At 31.5% G+C, this 20,560-nt stretch overlaps 1 protein-coding gene across 2 annotated transcripts in view; it reads left to right on the plus strand.

Annotated features, from left to right (window-relative positions):
* Window positions 1-5,515, plus strand: part of LOC129806022 (cation-independent mannose-6-phosphate receptor) — a 110,629-nt gene extending 105,114 nt beyond the window's left edge. Inside the window, exon 7 of one of the 2 annotated variants that reach the window (XM_055854320.1) lies at window positions 5,029-5,515. In XM_055854320.1, coding sequence (XP_055710295.1) covers window positions 5,029-5,103 — 75 coding nt within the window. In that variant the 3' untranslated portion in view covers window positions 5,104-5,515. Of the gene's footprint in view, window positions 1-4,787 lie in introns of both variants that reach the window. The other variant, XM_055854330.1, reaches the window with a different exon arrangement.
* Window positions 5,516-20,560: the final 15,045 nt, after the last annotated feature.

Genomic DNA, 20,560 nt, shown 5'->3' on the forward strand with positions numbered 1-20,560 from the left:
CTGTAATTTCGATACATGATATTTCATAAGTATTTCTTAATTAATGTCGCTGTTCAGGAAAACTACTATCATAGGCACATAGAGGGTTCATCAGTATTAATATTTATGTAAAAATATTTTTATTTGGGGACACTGTTTTTGATGGTGGCGACAAATTCGTAAATTCTACCTGTGTCCATCCTATATTTTAAGAAGGGTCCATGAATGATAATTTAAATGTAGCAACTCTATCATGAGATGTGATTCTTTCATAATTACACCTATTGTAATCCTCCAATTTTATCGACAATTGACATAGCCTTCAACCCTGTTGTCTGAATTTTAAGGTTGCAGAGTGACATTTTCATGGACTCAAAGTGAAAAAATGGTTTTCGCTAGCGCCCTAATGTCATAAAAACATGGCTTAGAAAAATTAGATAAAAGTTATTTTAAAACTAATAACCAGTCGTACAAACGATTTAAGCAGATATATTAGAGTTCCGTCTAAATATTGATATGCATTTTTTGTATCCGGTGAAATTTTTACAGTAAAAATGGGCCTCCGAATTGTCGAATCAATTATTATACAGGAAGGCCTCGGACCCAACTTGTATAAAAGTCGCCACTGAATTTCCATTTTCTTCTTGAAGAAAATCTAAGATTTTTCAAGGACTATTTGAGGTAGGATTATGAACCTAATAAGTGAGACATTTTTTTGTCATATAGGAGGAATCGCTTCGGTCTGTGTGATACTCAGAAAATAATCACAAACCTTGGAAATCATTTTACAGTATCATGCATGGGAACTTTCCCCTATGTTTGGACGAAATGTTCATCTAGACTACCTCTAAAACATATCCGTATATCATTGATAAAGCTTGGGCCAATTTTAAGAAAAACGAATAAACATGGTTTTGGAGGGTTGGAGGGGGGCGTTGGAGAAAAGAAAACAAAAAACGTCTCAAGAACAATATTTTTTTATTGGGATCACCGAAGACCGAAAGCTGATGTCTTTTACCGTTTGTGCTTCAGGCCGGTGACAAATTGGAAAAAGTGTAATTATGTAACTACTCTTTCTTTAAGTTCAAGTAGTAAAAAAATGTTTTAGATGCTTTTGAGATCACTCATAACAAGGAGTAGAGACGTGAGAGGAAAATAATAATGTCCAATACGAAATGTAGAGATCAAACTGTGAAAGAGAGCGCGCCTTGGGGTCATTGGTAGTTATACTTCAATTCTTCTCAACCCTTCAAAATCATGAAGTTTATTATAGTGAAAATAACTCCTGTAAATATTCTTCTTTTTACAAATTACTTATACGTATATTTCGTCCATGCAGATGGCCGATATGGTACTCCTTCCTTCTGATGTTTTTCGAAGTCGAAACTTGAAGTATTTCAGGGTGTTATGTCTGTCGGAATTTTGTGGATATCTGAAAGTCTTCCGGTGTTCATTGAAGTCTCCATAATCCCGGGTGTTTCCAAATGTTGGAATCCCAGAATTTGAATATTTCACTAATACCGAATTTCTTGATCTAGGATTTTAGGATCTCGTTTTTTGGGATTCCGATACGAATTTTCGAGGCCTCATGACCTTTGGAACCCCGAATGCTATGGGATCTTGAAAACCCTGGTACTTTGAAAGTCCTTTGTTTTATCCCGGGATTTAGTGTTCGTAATATTTAGGAATTTCGGAAACCCATGGTTTCGTTTTGTTCAATATTTGTTACCGGGATTAATCCCGATCCAGCAAAAATATCAAAATCCCGGGATATTAGCAACTCGGGATCCCGTATTGGAGACCCTAATGTTCGTCAGGGGATTCTATTCTATTCAATTCAAAAGACGGCTTTTTTGGGACAAATTGAGTACTTTAAAGTTAGAAATATTTATTAATAATATTGATTTTCTCTTGTCTTTTTCTTGAAGGATCTTTGCCTTGAAGAACTTCTCAATCAATTGGAACAAGTATAGGTTTATTTGAATGCTTTTTGCATCCTGGATAACTTTAACCTTTTAAGGATGAATGGGACACCGGTGTCCAAAAAATAAACACTAATTTTTTGATCTATTCTTGGGACAAAATAACTTTCCGTAGTGAAAAAGATGTTTTTGTTTTTGGGACACCGTTGTCCCATTTGTCCTTTAAGGTTTAAATCAGTTCTCCAGCAGGTTCAAACGAACATTGAATCAGTAAAGGGGTCTTGCTGAAATTTAACGATTTTAACGAAAATTTACGACATCCTAGTGAGAATCTACTCTTTTTAAAAATTATATTGCAAAGTATTATAAAATACTGAAAGTTATCCAGCGAACACAGTTAGCTGAAAAAGGCAGCGTTTACAGAATATTTTTGCTGAGTTTATCAGCAAAAAAATATGCTGACTGGTCAGCAGTTTGTATAGTTCAGCTGAATTGAAATCGGATAGTATTTGATGCTCACTGGGCAGATTCTTTCACAGTCGAAATCGTAGCCGCACACGTTGAATTTATTTCATGTATTAATGATTTTCAAAAAAAAAATAGAAAATCTTGAGCAAAATGTTAGAGCAGAATCACATTGACAATAAAATGCTCGCCATAGCCTCACCGTATTTAGTTAATTTACGCATTTTTATTGCAATTCTTACGCAAATTCTCTATTACAGTATTACCTTATCTCATACTCGGTGGCACTAGGTGTAAATAATATAAGAAAATTTAAGAAATTAAACGAAAATTCGATAAACGGTGAGCAACAAAAACTGTAAGTCTTACAGTTTTTTGCTTATCGTTTATCGCATTTTCGTTTTATTTCTTCAATTTTCTTACATTATTTTCACATAGTGCCACCGAGTTAGAGATAAGGTAATACGGTAATCGAGAATTTGCGTAAGAATTGCAATGAAAATGCGTAAATTGACGAAATACGGTAAGAATTTTACTGTCAATGTGATTCTGCCTTTAAACAGAAAAGGCGTACTGGATACGAATTCTTGTTTTGTTACATTTTACCTCAATTGTTCATTTTAAAGAATCTGAAGAGACGTTTTTGGATTAGGATTTATGGACAACGGACTTAATTTCAACGTATCAAAATTATTCTAAAATAGTGAAATAAATGAAAGATTTTTGTGATATAAATTAGTTAAAGTTAATACATATCTCTTGTAAGCAAAGTATTTTAAAAAAGAAGCTCGAAATTTCAATTTTAGTTTCTTTATTCTTTGCTGGTGTTCCTTAGAATTTCGGAAGTTTAAGAAAGTTCATACTGATTATCTATAGAATATATATCAAATTTCGAAATTTTCAATTTGTCACATTTTGCCCCAGGTCCCTAAAATAGAGAAATATTGGGTTTCATTATTTAATATTCTGAAATATTCAATAATAAAAACAAAATATAATTAGCAGAAATTATTGAAATTATAAAAAAAAAATGTTATTAGACATTTTTACTGTTAGTCCAACACCTTAAAATCTATTTCAATCCGTTACCGTGAATAACCTTTTCACTATAACGAACCAAGACAAAAACCCTTATTATTTCCCTTAACCCTTTAACGACGAGACACTTTTTACGGACTGAAAATCAACAATAAAAATGGCATTGAATAAATGAGCAGTAAAAAGTTAAAATTGATCAGTAACAAAAATATTTGAAACAGTGATATTTTCGTCCAAATTTTGGCAAAGGGAAAATAAAGACTTTACACTTTATATGGAACTATTTTAAATGTTAAGTATGTAAATTAGGTCCATTTTTGTAAAGATTTCAGGTTTTTACTAATCATAATTAGATATTTTACTGCTCATTTTTTAATTTTTTACTGCCCATTTAGAACTTTTTACTGATCGTTTCTTTTTTGCCAATAAAAATTAAACTGAAAAACATAATCAATGATAAGTCTTACATCTAGCCTTGGAAAGTCCAACAGAGGCTGATTCGGTGTATTTTGTGCTTCTATGAACGAAAGCGACAGAAATAGCCCAAAAATTTAAGTAATTTTTATGACAATACCAATGAATAATATTTTTCGCTTTAATGAAATATATTACGTATGAGTATTGTAGTTTTTATTGCCAAAAGGGTTTTGCTTAAAAAAATGGAAATATAAAAAATAACTAAAATCAATTCTGAATTTGAGAATTTAAAAATTCGCTATTTTTGAGCTTAATTTTTTAATACATAGAAAATAGCTACAGACTTGCAAAAAATATTCTAGATTTCTTCAACCGTCTACTTTACAATTATGTACAGACATAAGAAAAAAATAACTTTAGGTAGTCAGGAAGAATTACTTTCTTTGTGGGACACCGATGTTCCAATCGTCTTTAAAGGATTAAAATATTTTACAGTGGCGTTCTAAAAAAATAAATATGGTCGAAGGAACAGCTCTTCGACAGGGAACCCCTATTGACACTTTTTTCAAAATGTTGACATTTATTAAAGTTATCTAAAGTTAAAGTTAAAGTTAAAGTTAAATAAAAATGTAAATAATATGACTTTTTTTCCTTAGTCTACGTTTTCTGTCAAGGATAGATGTTCAAATTTCGTATTCCATATAGTGCAGAGTAAGATTTAAATCTTAGTGCATTTAAATCTTAGTGCAGAGTAGAGAGTCAATAGGTGTTCCTTTCACCCTGTATTTATATGGTTTGTTGGTAAAAGTCTTTGCTATCTGTTTTCCGAAATACTATAACCAGATAAATATCCTACTTAAAGTATCACAAAACAATACCAAGTATATTACATCAATGTTTTGTATTTCTTTCAAATTATGTGATGATTTTGCTCCTTGATTGGACCGACGTGCTTTGACTGTGAAGGACTTTGGCGACCATTACGACATATAATTTATTTATTAGTTTCGTTCGTATAAAATTTTAAAAGAATTTTTGTTTTGAGCACCTGTTTTAAATTTTGTAAAAAGGTTTCTTTTCTTTGATATTACACGAATTTGGCTGTAAAATACGCTTTTAAACATTGTTTTTTGTTTTAAGACTTGCAAAATAATTTAGCGATAATTGTGTAATAGGGAGATCTTAAAATCAATGTCATAAATTGCAGGTTTCCAATGAAGAAGCCAGCCTTTTGATGAATCCAGCCAGACTAAATGATAGTGATGATGAACTTCTAATCTAATCAGCTTTTGCGAGTCTTTTTGAACTTACACATATTTTTGCAGTATGTCACCTTTTTTAAGCGTTCCTTTTCCGCCAAAAAAAAAAACAAATGGTTATACACCTGTGAAACTAATTACTTGTTGAAGTTTCTTAAATGAAATTTCTTGTGTATTTGCTGTAATTGAGAAACTTAACTCACTGTAGTATTCTTAATTTAATCCAAAGGAATGGACACATTTGTGATGTTTACGGAAGCTATTATTTTAATTTTTAAAATAAATTAAAGGAAAATATTGAATTGATTAAAAAAAAATGAAAAATACCAAATGAATTGAATGTGAAATGAAAGAATTTAGAAGTGATTTTTTTTGTTGTGTCAGAAGGATATTTTTATATTAGCTAGGCAAATAAAAGTCAAAATGAAAAGAAAATTTTATCTTATTGTCTTCATTTTGAGGGCAGGCTATTGTTCTTCTTGAGGCTTCTTGACGGAGGAGAGCTCACCTTTTTTCCTCTTTTCTTTACAACGGCATACAAAGTATTCATAAATTGCGCACCCAGGATTACATACACACCTTCCCTCGTCATTTTCTATTTTATTATACAAGGGAAAACTTCTTTCACGTCATGCGATAGCAATAAAATTAAATTTGCACGAAAATGGGTTTTATTTTCAGCAATTTATGGTTGAAACATTTAGTTAGAAGAAAATGCTCTGCCATAATTGCCATGGAGTGCCTTTAAGCGAAGCTACTCTTCCTAGAGTCTTTCCTTAGGCATGTCTGAGACATGTTACTTTATAAGTAATTTCATAAATTGGCGGTGGTAGGGCTTAGGGGAGAAAAAGAAGTAGTCAGACCTACTTATGTCTGCTTTTCGGCTGATGGCGTGAAAAAATATCAAGATTACATTGATTAGCGGATTTCTTTTTGTTTATTTTGAAATACCAAGCTATTTTGGTTATTTAGTATATCATTCAGTTTAAAAATATTTATCTACTTTACAATGCTTTTAGCAAAAAATATCCCTTTAGGCGCTTTAATTTCTTGCACCGAGCGGGAGTGCGGGACTCGGAACACAAAACTGTGACAGAAGAGTCGGGGGACTTGTGAATTACACCTTGAGTCACTCCAGGAAGAGATTAAGATAAAAGAGTACCTGATTGAAAGTGTAAAGAAATTTAAAAGACATAAACGTGAGTTTCTGAAGAAAGACAGATTTTTCCTCGGAAAGAAAAAGTTAAAAATCTTTTATAATTTCAATCGTGTTATTTACTGGTCCAAAATTCCATAGTAACTAATAAAAGTATCAGCAAACTTATCGGAAATTGAATATTTTGCGATAAAAAAATTACGAGTTGTTTTCCGATTCATTGGTTTGGTTAGCCGTTAGGAGATTTTTTAGGTTTAGTCCACTTCTCGAACCAGCTTTTTAGGTTTTTCATAATATAACGGATTATTTAACATTAGTAATTCAAACATAAAAATTTTTCCAAAAAAATTTAACCGATAAGAAATTATAGTAGTAACGCCATAATATGGCTAAACATTAGAACTAAAACCTGTATTAGGATTGCCTTTAAAGTTCACCTGAAAGTCAAGATTCTAATTAAAAATGTGAAAAAGATTCTTAAGAATTAAAAAGAAAAATTCCTAAAAAAATGCATTGCGTAGGTTTTAAACTTTTGATCTGATCCAATTGTCTGTAATTACAGCTTTACGGCGTTATCACACTTGCACATTAAAATTTTAATGTGATTCACATTAATTGTCGCTGGTGAGAGTCTAAATATGTTATTTGTGTCTTTGAGTCACTTAATATTTAGGGTTTTTCTTCTATTTATTGATAAAGATGTGGACTTGGCCTGCAAATGTAAGTTTAAATTTACCTAAAGCATAAATATTTTTCACATTAAAAAATTAAAGAGAAAATCGCATTAATTTTTCGCATTAATGCTATAAATCAATTTATATCAAATTTTGCGGGCCAAGTCTACCTTTTTATTAACAAATAGATCAAATTTTGAATATAAAATGATTCAAACACACAAATTACACATTTGGACTCTCACCAGCGACAATTAAAGTAAATTATATTAAAGTTTTAATGTGCAAGTGTGATAACACAGTTACACGAATTTCAAACTTCAAGTTTAACTGGTTTAACTCTATTCCCGGAGGTCTCGGAATTGCTAAATATAAAAAGGAATTGTAGTACTTTTTTAAGACTAAAACATTTTTGGTAAGTATTTTGGTAAAAACGGTAAATTAAAAATTCACTTGGTATGTTCTAAATTAGTAAGTGTAATAATTAATTTTGGTAAGTAAAAAATCAAAATTAGTAAGTAAAAAACAGAAATATGGTAAGTAAAAAAAAAAACAAAATTAGTAGGCAAAAAAATTAAAACTGGTAAGTAAAAAAATCAAAAATAGGAAGTAAAACAAGAAAAATTTGTACAAATGGCACAAGTATATTTTATAACTTTCCAAAAATTTCCCTTTGCCCTATCAGGCGATACTGATAACTTCCCAAAACATAGAAAATTACTTTTTGCCCCAAAAGGCGAAACTCATAAATTCGCAAAACACAGAAAAGTTCCCTTTGGCCCAACAGGCGATATTGATAATTTTATAAATACAGAAAATTTTCTGTTGTCCTAACAGTGAAACATTTTAACATTTTTGATTTTTTTATCTACCAATTTAGTTTTTTTTTATTTACCATTTCAGATTTTCTTACTTGCCATTTTAGATATTTTTATTTACCATTTTTGTTTTTCCTACTTTGATTATTGATTTGATTATTTTTGATTAGTTTTGATTATTTTTTTGTTACAAATTAAGATTTTTTTACTTACCACTTTTGATTATTGTTTTTTTTACCAATTTTTAATTTTTTACTTATCATTTTTGATTTTGTTACTTAATATTTTACCAAAATACTTACCATTCTACTGCAGCCTTTTTTAAATAGATATTATAATTTGTTTTTTGCCCTAATGTATATTTTTAAAGTCGATATTATCCTTAAACTAAAAAAAGCTTATATAAGCTTAATCTGACTAATTTTAATCTTCTGTTGCTTATTTGTTTTTGATCCAAATCAATCTCCAATAGAGTCAACAGCTATTTTTTTTATTCTACAGACTCCGATAGAGTCAACTTAGACCCAAATTGACTCCAATAGAGTCAATTTTTCCATTACTATTGAGCTAATAATATTGTATGACTTTTTCGAAATTAAAATCAGTGTTTTAGTGTATCATTGTAATGTGTGTGTTTTTTTTAACATAAGAAAAACAATATTAAAATAAAATTCAAAATTCGTATTTTAAACCGTATAATCAAATTTCGACAAAATAATTTTCTTTTCGTGATTTTAAGCGTTTTGTCCGATTGAAAGTTCTGTTGTCTTTTCTCTCTTGTCTTAAGATTTTTTTATTAAGCCCTATGATCCTGTATGACGTGTTTTCCTGTAATCACAAAAAAAAAAAAAACGATTTTGGCGGTGTAGGAGAGGGGTAGGGAGGAAATGAGGGTAATGATAATAATCCCTAGGTTGACTTTTTAGAGGGTTATCTGAAGACTCTTAAGTTGATATCTCTATTTAGCGCCCAGTTTTCAGAACATGAAAATGAGTAAAATTGATTTTATTGCTCTTTTTGTAAAGCTTAGAGCAATAGTTACATATGTCATAACGAAAAGAACAACTATCAATCTCTTGTCTCGTACAATAAAAATTTAAAATAAATTCTAATTAATAACGTTAATTGCATCAGAATCTTCAACAATTAAATATCTACCGGAGCTCTTCTAATAAAAAGTGAAAAAAAATCTTTAAGACACCATTTTTTTGTCTTAATAATGTGGATGGACCTCAATATTATCACATGGATAGTAATTTTCACTCAAGATACTTACTAATAATAGAAACATTCTATAAAATCATACCCTAAATCTCCAACTTTTGTCCAAACATATGACTTTTTTGTACCAGAAGGTGGAGAATGTTTGGGTTAATTAAATAAAATATTCTAATATCGTGCTAAATTTATCAATGTTCTAGTACAAATATAAAATAATACCCCTTTATATCAAAATTTCACATTTTAATTGATTTTTTTTCGGTCTCCGATAGAGTCACCGAATCCAATGAAGTCAACACGCCTGGAAATAATTAGTTGACTCTATCGAGGTCCCACTGTACTAATCTTTTAAAGTAAAAATGTAACTTAAAATAAATTTACACGTTTTCTTTAGAAAGATAATTTTATGATCGTTTATCATGTACATTTTTTTAAACAAGTAAATTCTTTAAAAAGTTTGAGAAATAATTATATTTAATCATAATATTACCGTGTACTTACATAAACGTTTTTCTTGTGTTAATAACGTTACATTAATACACAAAAAGACTAGTTTTAATTTCGAGAAAATCATAATAAAATTATATAATATTATTAGTTCAATAATAAAAGAAAAGTTGACTCTATCGGAGTCTGTAGAGTAAAAAAATAGCTGTTGACTCTATTGGAGATTAACTCTATCGGGAGTTGACTTTATCGAGGTCCCACTGTAATTAGGGAAGATTATAAAATCATAACATGAAAATGACTAGTCATTTTATTTGTCTTTTTAACCGTCAGGTCTTTCCTTTTTTGTAACTGCATACAGTTTTGTTCAGTACAAAAATAAATCATATAATTTATATCATAGTCTAGTAGTGTAACAAGAAGACTAAATTCTAACATAATATTTTTTTTCAATTTCTAAAAGCTTACAAAAAAGATCGAGCAACGTAAATAGTTGAAGAAAATTGGCAAAAAATGGAAAGAACATCATTTGTAATGCAATAAATAGGCTCCCATTTAGGCAACTTAGGGTAAGTGTGCCAAATTTCGGCATAGTTGCATGCAAGCGTCAAAGTCTCAAGTTTGAAATGTAATATTTTAAATTCAAATTGATTTTCTTTATTCTTTCTTCTGAAAGAGCACTTGGAACCTTGTAAAGAGTTTACCGTCTTTATTTACTCTAAAATCATTCTTAATACATTTTAAAATGATTAAAAATACAGACATAGCTTTGGTGCCCTATTTCGGCCACCTTCATTCTCATAGTTCCTTTGCCCTCTGGGAATTCTTCCAATATCTTTTTCACGTCATTTCGTTTGTCGAATCTACATTTATTGTTATTTTTTATTGTATAATCTCAAGAGTATGCAAAAACTAAAATTTCACGAAAATTCGAGGAACAAAAAAAGTGGCCGGAATTGTAAGCTGGCCGGAATTTGGCACACTTACCCTATGTTTAATTTTTCCAGAGCAATTTTTGAAATGAATGTCAATACCTAGGTGAATTTTAGATTTTTTTTATTTCATTTTTAGCGATGTTTTTTTATTGAAATGATAAACCTTGTCAAAAAAAATTCTGAAAATCTACTGAGACTACAGGCTTTTTCGTCCGCATGAGGGTACTGTCTTCTTCCGCAAGTGGGGCTGCTAATAATTGTTCTCTATTTATAATTCTCAAACTTTTATCAAAACAGAATTTAATTCAATTTTTTTACATGAAGTTGGCAATTTTTACATAAATTTTTAAACAAATGTGCTAAGTATGTCTCCAAAAATATAATGTTCTAACTGTGTAAAATAGTTTGTGAAGCTAAAATATTTCTTTCGGAATGGTAGTCGAAATGCTTATATGATACTGCTTGAATGGTAGCGACGATATCTTTATGGAGTAGCACAAGTCTAAGATGACTTAGAATATAAAATGAAATGGGACGATCGTTTACCCTCTTTTGAGAATTCTGACGAAGAAAAAAGATGTTTTTCAAGTTCAGTGTAATCCTACATAGCATCATTCGGTTATCTCAAAATCACAAAAATTTGCAGAGAAATGCTGTCTATAAAACTGTGAGATTAAAGAGCTTTCAAGCTTGATCACAACAGATGTTTTTTTCTACAAGAATCTCAGCAGATATAAATTTATCCCTTCCATTGGCAGGATGTCCAAACATTAGAGCAGAAGGCAGAAAAAGAGACGATGAATTATCAAATATTTCCACAGAGGCCATTTCAATCGATAATATCTCCCATTGGGTGTGTGTTTGTCGAATAAATTTAGAATGGGGTATATCAGTAAAGAGATATGTATTAGGACGAGATTTATGTTCCAACTTTTGTACTTCTTTTTTTTCCTTCTGTCTTAGCATATCTGTGAAAGCTCATCTGGTACCAGATTCACACTGTAACGATGTACGAGTGTTAAAGTTTCGTCTTTTTTTTCCAGCTCCTAATATACCCCAATGTGAGAAACATTCATCTTATGTGTTTCGATTTCATTATTCATCGTGTACATAACTTGATAACGACAGTTGTTATAAACTTTGAGGTAATTCTTATTCAAATGAATTCGCTGTATTCATGACTCTAGCCCACCCTCCTCTTTATACCTTTTTTTTTGCTACGGTACAAACATATCGTCACACCAGAAAAAGCCATTCCGGTGATCTCCCTATGGGCTATGCCCTACTGTTCCTTTTCTCGAACTTTACAACACACACCAAACACGTTTAGGGGGTATATTCAATATTTGCTCACGGAGTATTTCCAAACCGCTTCTCTTGGTTTTTGTGAACTTCGAAAGAAATGAGCCTGAAGATGAGAGACGCCCCTAAAAGCATCCCACTCTGTGGCAAATACTAAGGCATCCGTGGTGAAGAAATTGAGGTTGGAATGGGATTCTTTGTAGGCTGATGTGAAGAAGGGGATTCGCGAGTTGGTGGCACAGTGATTTGCGCCTAAAGTGGTTTTCACGCGAAATGTGTTTACCAGTCACTCGCACCACATGAAATTTGCACTTTCACCACATTACACTCCTATACACCATCTCAAAAATTTTCTTACAATATAAATAACAAAGTGAAGTGGCGGAATACAAAAGTTTCTACCCTCCGCCAAAATCACAATTGCCAAAAGACCATGAGGGAGCTTTAAGAGCTTTATGAGCTACATTAAAAATAATACTCTCATGCCCGTTTAATTTAATTTACTGCCGTTGTCGGCGAGAATTTATTTGTCAAAGATGCTGTTTAACGTCTCTATGACAGTAAATTCACAAGTTAGTCTTCAGGAAAATTCCTTCACATGCCTATTGTAAGGGAAGTCAGGGGTAAAATTTTGTAAATCATCAAATGAAATATTTACGTAAAACAATGGAAGGACTTTTTTAATTTGAATTTTGAAATCTCTGAATATTTTTTTATACTACCTCTCCCTATTACCTAAAATTACTGTTGATGGCAATAACAAATAAGCAAGTAATGTTTTCGTATTTCGTTGAATTTCTATAAGTATTACAAATAGGGTAAGTGTGCCAAATTTCGGCATAGTTGCATATAAGCAATGAAGTTTTAAGTTTGAAATGCAATATTTTCAATTCATATTGATATTTTTTTTTGTTACCTTCTTTTCGGGAGTGTTGTGTGGAACCTTGAAGACTAGTTTATCATCTTTGTTTTCTTTAAATCACTTCCTAAAATATTGAAAAATTAATAATAATATGGACATTGCTTTGGGTAGTATTCCGGTCACTTTGTGTGAAATACCGGCCACCTTTTTCCTGACCACCTTTTGTGAAGCAACGGATAAAAAATTTCAAAACGTCATGGAACGAGTTTAAAATTTAGTTTAATACGTTTATATGACCCACAATCCCTGAGATCTTCCGTGTAATTTGCCCTGAAGACCTGAAGAGTAGCATCTCAAATTTACGCACAGATTCCCTTAGCAATTTGCCCTTCCTGAACACTTCCAAGGCCTTTTTCAAATCATCTTTTTCATAGAAGGGATGGCTGTTTTCTCTGGACATTGTAGAACTCAGAAATTGAAAAAAAGAACACAAAATGAATAAGAAATTTAGGAAAGCAAAAGATGTTGCCGGAATAGGCAACACTACCTCACCGGAGAGACGCTCACAAAGTATATACTTTTTTACGCGAAATACAGGATTCAGCTGGGACATTTTACTCGAAATTTAAAGATTGACTCATTATTAACATAAGCAGAAACAATTTTTAATGAAAACTAATCAATTTTCATGAAAAACATCGAAGGAAAATCTTTTGCACTTCACCACAAATCGTAAGACTGCTAGAAACAATCGATCTGTCACATTTTTTGTAAGACTCTTTTCCACACTGTGTTTTTACAACGCAATTTAAATTCAAATTATACCTAAAATTTAACGGTCTTTGTGTTAATACATCCTAAAATGAATAAATATTTAAAACCAAAATGAATTCATTGACTATTCGAAGATTACATACATAATTTTAAATAATTTATTTCCATGGCCGAAATTACACTCAAAGTTGCCGAAATTAGAAGCTGGCCGAAATTTGGCACACTTCCCTTACATAACACAATGGAAGGACTTTTTTTATTTCAATTTTCAAATCTCGGAATAATTTTTTATGCTAGGTACCTCTCCCTATTACTTAAAATTACTATTGATGGCAATAACAAATAAGCAAGTGATGATTTTGTATTTCGTTACATTTTTAATAATGAAATACAAATACAAATAATGAAAATTAGTGATATTTTTTTTAAACCAAATTTTCCATATGTGAAGAAACGAAGATATTAGTTCAAGTAAAAAGTCTTGAGCTTTTTTAAGCCTAATTTTGAAAATGAAATTAACATAGGAATATCCGATTTAGATCAAAATATGAGTCTTTATATTTTTTGACTTTTATCCATTTTGAAGATATTTTCATAATTCCACGATTGAAGAACACCTCGTCCCTATTAGTGAAAAACTTGACTAGCTCATTTTTGCAAGGCTTTCTGCAGGACGGTTTTGAAACCCTTTGGTTGGATGGTTTTTGGTCGATCGCCTGCTTCAATATGGTCAGTATTGGATGATTCCCTTACAATCCCGCCAAACACACAGCAAAACCTTTTTGGCCGTTAATCCGGGCTAGCGATCGTTTACGGGGGCTCATCACATTTTGACCACGATTTTTTCCAACTGTTGTTCGCATATGTGACCCACTTTTTAGCGTCAGTTACCATTCATTAAAAAAATTAGTCGATTTTACTACGTTTTAGCAAAGAATCATAGATATCAATTCGGTTCAAAAAGTTCTTTTTCGACAATTCATGTGGCACCGGTATACCTACACAGAAAAAAATATTTTGTATAAATGTTCGTGAATGTTTATGTATTCCTATATGGGGGAGTTACGAAATGCTCGTAAAATGTTCCACAGGAAAACAAGCATTTAGGAACAAATGACAAAATTTTACGAACATTTTTTATGTGTTTACGAACATTTACGAACAAATGTTTATAAAAGTACAAAAAATGCTCGTCAAATGATCATGTTACGAACAATGTTCGTGAAAAAAGTACAAACTTTTACGAACATGTTTGTGGGTTATACGATTCACGAGCATTTCGTAACTCCCTCATAGGAATTCACAAACATTTACGAACATTTTTACAAAATATTTTTTTTTGAGCAGGTTTTTTGTGAGATCAGTTTTATGCAAATGGTTAAAAACTGCTTTCTGGCTAATCTTCAGAATAACTGCTCTTGTGCTCCTGTGTCGGTTGAACCTAATGATTTCCACAATTTTATCGATAATTGGCTTACCACAGACTGCCTCATATTTGCCGTCCATTTTCCCAGAACGGAATTGTTGGAACTACTGATATGATGTTGCATCAGATACTGTATTACAAGCCCCTGGCAAGTTGCCTGAAATTTGAAGCCACTTTCTCATACTTCGATTTAAATTTATATCGGATTTTTTTTGTGCTCGCGACCGTTACTCTAAATATCTAAAAATTGAGAAGTTTTTTCGTATTATAAGATCCCTTACCGCGTCGAGGGATAAATATACTAAATTTTTGCTTAAATACGTTTTTTTCCTAAGAGCACTGTGAGCAGAATCCGAGATCAATTTAGGGAATTGGCTTCAAATAGCTCCATGTAAAAAAGTCAACTTGCCACGTGCTTGCTGTATTGGGTCTATAAACAGTACAATTTTTTTGACCGTATGCTTCGTCTTTTTACCTATGCCGTAGTAATACTGCAGAACATACCGATTTTTCTCTTTTTTATTTTCATTTTGGAAAGCTGTAAAATAACAAGGCTTCACGAAACACAAAACTTGCAAATAATCTTGCAAATACCGTTTGTATGACCCGATCCGATCCGGTTTGTATATAATGAGATATTCACTATAGTTTGTTCACTATAGAAATCTTGCGAAAAAGGCTCAAGACTTTTTACTAGACCTAATATTTCCCTCCAAAACTTTATATGAAAGAGTTAAGGAGAAATAAATACAACATTTCATCGTGTATTACTTCCCTGAATTTATGTTTAATAGTGTTTTTCAATACTCGTATAAAAAGACATATCACAAATAAAGTTTTTCGGAATCACAGAAATACAACCAAAATACCCTAGAATCGATACGTACACTGAGAGAAATCCGAAAAAGTTAAAATAACATTCCGGAAATGTTAATTTTACCCTGCAGTATTGATCCGAAATCGGTGTAAATAATACCCTTTTTAGGTGTATTAGGGGTTAAAGTTATCCTTTTTTCATGTTAATTTTACCCATTTTACCCTTAAAAAGGTGTAAAATTAACATTAAAAAATGTTGATATATTTTTACACCTAAAAAGTGTTAATGTTATGAGGAAAAAATGTTAATCGCACCCCCTTTTTTTTCTCAGTGTATGGGCTACTTTTAGTATCAAAAAGGCTCCAATACGTCGTCGTATTGATCCTATAGGATATTTTGGGATGCAATTCAAGAAATTCTCTATCATTGATTTAATACCACAAATTCATTAATTTTCAATCGTGATCTGTATTGATTTTAGGGTATTATACCATTAATTTTATCCTATTGTAGTATCGTATACTATTCATTTCAGAGAGTGTCGTATTAATTTTATCCCATTGTTCTGTAATTCCGTGATGATTATCCTAAAAATCAATCTCAAGTAGTTATTTGAATCAATACCATTTTCTCCTAAATATGAATTTTTAAAATTATCATTACACATGGCCTAAAAGCACTCCAAATTATTTTGAATTTATTTTGGAGTGAAAAATTAATGTAAATTTCATCAAATTTTGAGAAAATCTAGTATTGTTCTGGTATTTATATCACGGTACCACGGATATTTAAACATATTCTCTGTGTACAAATTTGTATTATCTAAATCTAAATTCACCATCTCTTCCATTCATTTTAAGATTTAGAGAGCAGACGGTTGGAGACAGCGAGATAGAATTTGCAAGGAATCTACCTCTGAGTGAGTGTAATAATATGAATTTTAAAATAGAGAGGCGACCTCAAAAATTGAACTAAATCAAGTTTCCTCAATTCATATGTTTTTTTTAATTGTTCTTCAGAGTTAAATAGAGTTTGATAAACAGTTGTTCAGGCCAGGATGAACTTTTTGGCCTGGATAGTGTTCGGAGATGACTTGCAGTGTTCGTGAGTGCCAAGATAAATGTTCATCATGATTGCAAAGCTTAAATTTGAGACTTTCTTTGAGTGAGTACATCTTGAACTTTCTTTTTTTGATATCCGTCCATTGGGGATCATAAAAATGTTCTTCCACAAAAGGGTCGTATAGTAAATATTTCCTGTTAAGCCCATACATTTGCTTGAAGCGGACAAAAAACTATAGCTAAAACAAACATTAATTTCTAATGTTTATTTTACTGCTCGAATTCAAAGAGAGAGCAGTTATATAATCGTCTTTTTTTCAACTTTTCACTGTTCTGGAGCTTAAACGGTAAGAGATATCAACTTCCAGTCTTATATGACCCCCAATTAAAAAACAATATCTCTCGACGTTTTGTTTTACCCTCCCCACCCCCCTCTATCCACTCCAAAACCATGTTTTTTCGGTTTTTCTCAAAATTGGCCCAAGCTTTTTCAATGATTTTTGGATATGTTTTAGAGCTAGTCCAGGCGAACATTTCGCCCAACATACCTATGACCGGAAAATTCACCATTTTGAATTATTGAAGGTCAACCACTTTGGAATGTTAATTTTTCAAGCTACACTGATAGAAATCCGAAAAAGTTAAAATAACATTCCGGAAATGTTAATTTTACCCTACAGTACTGATCCGAAATCGGTGTATATATTACCCTTTCTAGGTGTATAATGGGTTAAAGTTACCCTTTTTTCAAGTTGATTTTACCCTCAAAAGGTGTAAAATTAACATTAAAATATGTTGATATATTTTTACACCCGAAAAGTGTTAAAGTTATGACGAAAAAAAGTTAATCGTAGCCTCTTCTTTTTCTCAATGTAGGTTACATTTGAATTTTTTGGAAAGGTATTGAAATTTCGAACCCGGCTGCATCGGTCTTCATCGGTAATGAACCGGTTAAGTACCGATTTTTGAATAATTTTTCACCCTCTAAAATCCCTTAAAAAATATTTTTTTCGGTTTTTCTCAAAATTGGCCCAAGCTTTTTCAATGATTTTTGGATATATTTTAGAAATAGTCCAGGCGAACATTTCGCCCAAACATACCTATGACCGGCAAATTCGCCTTTTTGAATTATTGAAGGTCAAAGGTCAACCACTTTGGAAGGGTAATTTTTCACCCCATTTGGTTAAATTTGGATTTTTTTGGAGAGGTATTGAAATTTCGAACCCGGCTGCATCGGTCTTCATCGGTAATATGTCGGTTAAGTACCGATTTTTTGATTTTCAAATGCTTTTGTTATTTATGAATCAATTTGATCTCTAGTAGATTAGTAATACCAAAAGATCATGCAAAAAAACTAATTCACGGTTAGTGATTCCAAATACCCGGGTATTTTGAAGTTGCCGGGTACCCGGTTCCCCTGAGATGCGTACCCGGGTACCCGGGTAGGAACCGGTTCCAACTATGAATTTTCGAAAATATTTTTAACTGTGAAAAAATAAGTCTTTTAGTGTTTGAGGGCATAAAGGGGGGGTTCAGGCAATCTCTTTCTTGTAGAGAATTGTAGTTTATATGCCAAACTAACTTAAAATCTAATAAATAGGTATAGAAAATTTTCATTTGAGATTTGTATTGATTACATAAGAAAAAAATGGCATATAAATTATAGAGTACCATTAAAATAGTGACATCTTTTTATGGCTGGATAATTTTTTTTTAAGTTTTCCGACTACAAAAGACCAAATAATAAGATTTTGTTGCAGAATAGAAATTAATTGAAGAAAATAAATTCAATCAGTAGGGGAAGGTCGTCTGCCTTCAAACGAAAAATGGAGTTCCAAATTTAAGATTTTTTTCTGAAGAATCCACAAAATGGATTTTATTTTCTACTACACCAAAAAATTCTCTTGTTCATTCAGCGTATATGCTTACCTCATTTAGCACTTACAAGTCCTCAGTTTTTCCTTCTGAGGGTATTAAAAAAGTGATGTCGATTTGTATGAAGGCAGCTGGCATAGTCTACCTTTAAACGCAAGGCAGCTGCCTTTAAATGTTTTTTTTTTTCATTGAGAATATTGAATCAATAAAACTAAATGGGCTATAAATGATTAGGTTGAAGCCTAACGCACTCACTAAAATCATCACTGCAGTCAAAAGACATTAAACAATAACTTTTCTTCACATTTTTCTGAAGCACTGTTTTGCACATGAAAATTTGGAAGAAAAAGCCATTGAAGTTGAAAATTGTCAACTTGAAACATCCCGGCCGGAGCAAGATAGCAGGTTATAAGTATTTGTATGACGTTCGTCAGAGAAAAGTAGGAGTTCGATTTCACATGTTTTGATGTATGGAAAGATAGGATTTAAAGGCACACGACATTAGCATTTAAAGGCTGCTGCAGGGTGATATTTGCAAATTTTTGCCACCCACAAAAATTGTGTGATCTGAACCAAAATGTATTAACAGAAATATTAAGCCTGATTAACCTTCTATGTGTCACAATGGAAGATTTATTTGTAAAATGATTTTTACTATGAAAAATCACATGATTTGTGGAACATCAAAATTACAGTTTAGAGCTCATTTTCATTTTTTTTTTGATCTAGCATCTAGGAAATAGGAGCTAGGCTCTCCATTTTGTGATGATTTGTGAGGATGATGGATAGCTACCTAATAGTTAATAAAATATAATTTATGCTTTTGAGAACAACGAAAAAATCGCAACATTTAAAGGCTGCTGCATTTAAAGGCAGACGACTTTCCCCTATCATGTTTTTATTTTATTTTACTTTATTATTATTATAATAATGTTTAAGTACTGAAAGCGCATTCAGCACTTCATCGCTCATTCTGTTCCGAATTTTGGTACAAAATTGGGATGAAGTGCTGAATGCCCTTTCTGATTCAACATTAGTCGGGGGGACTGTAAGAAGTGCTTGATACAGCCCTTCTAATAATTTCCCCCGACGTACCTCCTTTTTGAAAATGTAAATTTCTTCCTTTATTTTTTTTCCAAAGGAATTTCTTTTTTCTTCTCTCTGCAAACTTTTTCGTGAAATTTGATTCATATTGAAGTAAAGAAGTCTCAACAAATTCGATTACAGAAATTGATGATAAGATGGTTATATTTTCCACACAGAAATATCATTTAATTTTATTTAATTTTTTGTGATCAGTGTATGTATTAAAATATATTAAAAGTTTATTATAAAATTGGATAGCAAAATGCTGAAAACTACACACTAATAATTCCTGGATAAGCTCGAAGTACACTGCTGGCAATAATCATAACTCTACTTTTTCATACTGGAAAAACTTTGAAAAATTTTTTTTTTAGAAAAAAAATAAAAAAATCATTTGAAGGTATTTTCATACCGATATGAAAAATTGCCAATCGAATTTCATACCGTTAGAACTGTGAGTATTGTAATAGAATCTTTATCAAAATAGCGATTTTCGGGTGGCAATAATTATAGCTCCACTCAATAAATTTGGCTCCAGGGTATTTATTTTCAATCAGTGAAGGTAAATATCTTTTAGTAATTAAATTAATAACTAGATTAACCTAATTAGAATCATTTTTATAAAGTTTTTCATGAATTTTGCTGAAATTTTGTAAGGAAAATGTGCAATGAACAAAAATAAGGGATTAGTTAAGGTCTTGAAAGGGATGGAAATTGACAACCAAAAAATTTCCATAAAAATGACAAGATCCTATCACCTTTCATCCGAATTTGTCCATATAGCCGACATACACTAACGGCCAAAACATTAAATACACCCTTCGTAAGCTTAAATACACGTTATTTGAACCGGGAAAACGCTGTAATATCCAGTTCTATTGACTGAAATAGTTTCATATATAAACCTAAGAACAGTTTTAAACAAGATTTGAGAAAATACATGAGCTACAAAATTTATAATTTGAGGATCAGTCAAAAATTAGCTTTTTGGAAAAAATGCAAAAGTAGCCCCACATTGTAAAACTG

This window comes from Phlebotomus papatasi, chromosome 1 (genome assembly GCF_024763615.1).
Source record: "Phlebotomus papatasi isolate M1 chromosome 1, Ppap_2.1, whole genome shotgun sequence".
Classification (NCBI taxonomy): domain Eukaryota; kingdom Metazoa; phylum Arthropoda; class Insecta; order Diptera; family Psychodidae; genus Phlebotomus; species Phlebotomus papatasi.